The 2,808-nt window shown below is 67.2% G+C and overlaps 1 protein-coding gene across 1 annotated transcript in view; it reads left to right on the plus strand.

Moving 5' to 3' along the window:
* The window catches only part of NDUFS6 (NADH:ubiquinone oxidoreductase subunit S6), a 9,916-nt gene extending 9,238 nt beyond the window's left edge, over positions 1–678 (plus strand). Inside the window, exon 4 of the mRNA XM_006140133.3 lies at positions 561–678. Coding sequence (XP_006140195.3) covers positions 561–626 — 66 coding nt within the window. The 3' untranslated portion in view covers positions 627–678. The remainder of the gene's footprint in view (positions 1–560) is intronic.
* The last annotated feature ends 2,130 nt before the right edge of the window (positions 679–2,808 follow it).

Here is a 2,808-nt window from a genome sequence, read left to right on the forward strand (position 1 = left end):
GGCGGGGGACTTGCGGCTCATGCTGAAGCTGGGTGTGAGCCGTGCTCCCCCAGCACGACTTCTCCCCGAGGCGTCATTCACTGGGCGCTGCCATGCAGGGACAGAGCAGACGGTGAAGCTGGGCAGCCTGGAGTAGGACCCCAGCGCGCGTCGGGGCTCAGAGGGCCTTTCCTCCTTGGGCACAGCGGGTCCGCAGCAGGGCAGTGGGGCACTCACGGCCATCATGTCTGGCTCACTTCGTAAGCGAGGAGCTGAGGGTCGCCTCCCGGCCCTCTGCCGTGCTGGGCCTGATGGCTGAGCCGGGCGTGGGCCGTGGTCTCTCTCGGCACCGTTGGGGAGATGTGCCTGGGCTGACTGCGCTGTCCAGGCTGGTCGGGGACGGTGTGGTCCCGAGGCTGCGGGTGGGTCCAGGGGTGACTTCGGCATCACCGGAGCCTCGGGTTCCACAGGTGTGCGGCTAACGCTGCGTGGTGGGCGTGCCTGTGCGTCTCCGACGTGCGTCTCCCGGTGTGGGGCAGAGGGAACCTGCGCTGACGGGTCCTTGCTTTGACTCTTTCCAGGACAAAGAAACGAGGAGCGGGACGTGCGGCTACTGTGGACTGCAGTTCAGGCAGCACCGGCACTAGGGTCGCACCGTCGCCTGTTCCTGGAGCTGAATAAAGCTGCTGTGCCAGAGGAGGGCTTGTGGTGTCTTCCTGGGACCCTTGGAGGGGACTGCCATGCAGCTGCAGCGCTCTGCCTCGCCCTGCGCTTCCCCTCTGCACCCAGCGCCCCTTGCCCTGCAACCCCCACCCTGTGCTTCCCCTCTGTGCCCTGCAGCCCCCACACCCCCTGCCCTGCAACTCCCACCCTGTGCTTCCCCTCTGCCCTGCAGCCCCCATACCCCCTGCCCTGCAACCACCACCTGTGCTTCCCCTCTCTGCCCTGCAGCCCCCACACCCCCTGCCCCGCAACGCCCGTCCTGTGCTTCCCCTCTGTGCCCTGCAGCCCCTGCACCCCCTGTCCCACAACTCCCACCCTGTGCTTCCCCTCTGTGCCCTGTAGCCTCCACACCCCCTGTCCCGCGACCCCCATCCTGTGCTTCCCCTCTGTGTCCTGCAGCCCCCGTACCTCCTGCCCTGTGACCCCCGTCCTGTGCTTCCCCTCTGTGCCCCCCACACACCTGAGCTGCACCCTCAATGCCAAGCCTCCAGGGGGTCCTCTGACTTTGCGGACATAGCTATGGCCCAGGGAGCTCGGCTGGTTGGCGGTCACAGCGAGGACAGGGCCTGAACTCTAGGGTGTCTGCCCCTCCACCTCCTGTCCCCCGACCTGATTTGGGGACAGGAACATCGTGTCTGAAACCTCAGCATCGGAGCATCCGGGGGGTTCCTGGGGTCACACTCGGCAGGTGAAGGGCAGCTGTGTGCCCGGGAGTGTGGTGGGAGGCAGCGAGCCGGGAGATAAGCCGAAGGCATGGCCGGAGTCCAGCAGGAGGGGCTGGCGGGCTCGGTTCTGGCACAGACCATGAGGAGTGCCTCCTGGGCTGCGAGGCCTGCAGGCGGCGGGCACAGCGGGTCCCCAGCAGGGCAGTGGGGCACTCACGACCATCACGTCTGGCTCACTTGGTAGGCGAAGAGCTGAGGGGCGCCTCCTGTGCCATGGGCGTATGCTGCTCAGAAGCTGTCAGGCCACCCTCTGGAGCAGTGTCGCTCTATCCACGCAGTGTCACGTCTGCGCCAGACGCAGCACAGGGGGCCCAGGTCCGGCGGATCGCTCCGATGTGTTCCGGTCCCACCAGGCACACGTGGCACTGGTCCGTGGGCAACGCGTGTGCCAGCTTGACAGCGCAGGCCGTGACAGCTGCCTGTGGGACGGGCAGGCAGAGGGTTCCCACCTGGATCGCCGGGCGAGCTGGAGCAGTCACCTCCCAGGAGCCCACCCAGGGAAGAGCGCCGTTGGGGCAGCCCTCTCAGCTGGGCGGAGACCGCGGTACTGCAGGAGCCCAGGGCGGCACCACTTCCCTGGGCAGTACTGGAAGCTGAGACTCGGGTGTCAGGAACCCCGGGCCTGGCCAGGTTCCGCTCCCCCGTCCTGAGAGAGGCTCCCTGTGGACGTGGGAGGACCCAGAGGTCAGCCCCCCGGATTCTGGCCAGGGCCCTCCGAGGGAAGGGGAGGCTTGGTGGGCACGGGTGCTGGGTTTCCAGTGCACAGCAGGTGTGTGGGGGCCTCTGAGGAGAGGGGGGGTGCAGTAGCTCAGATGCGGGTGAAGGGTAGACACAGCGGGGCGGGGCTCGGCGGCTGCAGAGGTGCTGTGTGCCGCAAGGAATCCCGGCGAGGCTCTACCCAGGCCTGCGTGTTGTCTGGGGCTGTGCAAGTGAGGGCCGGGCGAGGGCACCGCCTCCAGGACCGGGGCAGGCCAGCCCTGAGCAGGACCCCAGGACCCTGATCTCAGGTGGTGGGCCCACAGGGTGCCGGCGGGTTTGACTAGATGGCTCGTCTCCACCAGGGAGCTGAGTCGGGACCAGGGCTTTTCCCTCTGAACGCGCTGGTACGTGACGTGATTGTGGTCCCTGCTCCAGAGGGGCCCTGTGTGCGGCTGGTCCCTCTCCATGTTTCGAACGTGCTTTGGACTTTGGGGGCACCCGAGCTGGTCCACGAGGCTTCTTGGAATTCCTTTCAGTGCTCTCAGGTCTGTGAGGGCCGGGGCCCCCTGCAGGGCCGGCTCCCCGCTGCCCCGGTGCCCCCTTTGCTTTCCTTTAAGGCCATGCTATTAGTGTCCCCCAGTGCTCCCTGTAGTGTCGCTTTTGGCCTCAGACCGTAGGGACT

This window comes from Tupaia chinensis, unplaced genomic scaffold, assembly GCF_000334495.1.
Source record: "Tupaia chinensis unplaced genomic scaffold, TupChi_1.0 Scaffold000020_1, whole genome shotgun sequence".
Lineage (NCBI taxonomy): Eukaryota > Metazoa > Chordata > Mammalia > Scandentia > Tupaiidae > Tupaia > Tupaia belangeri.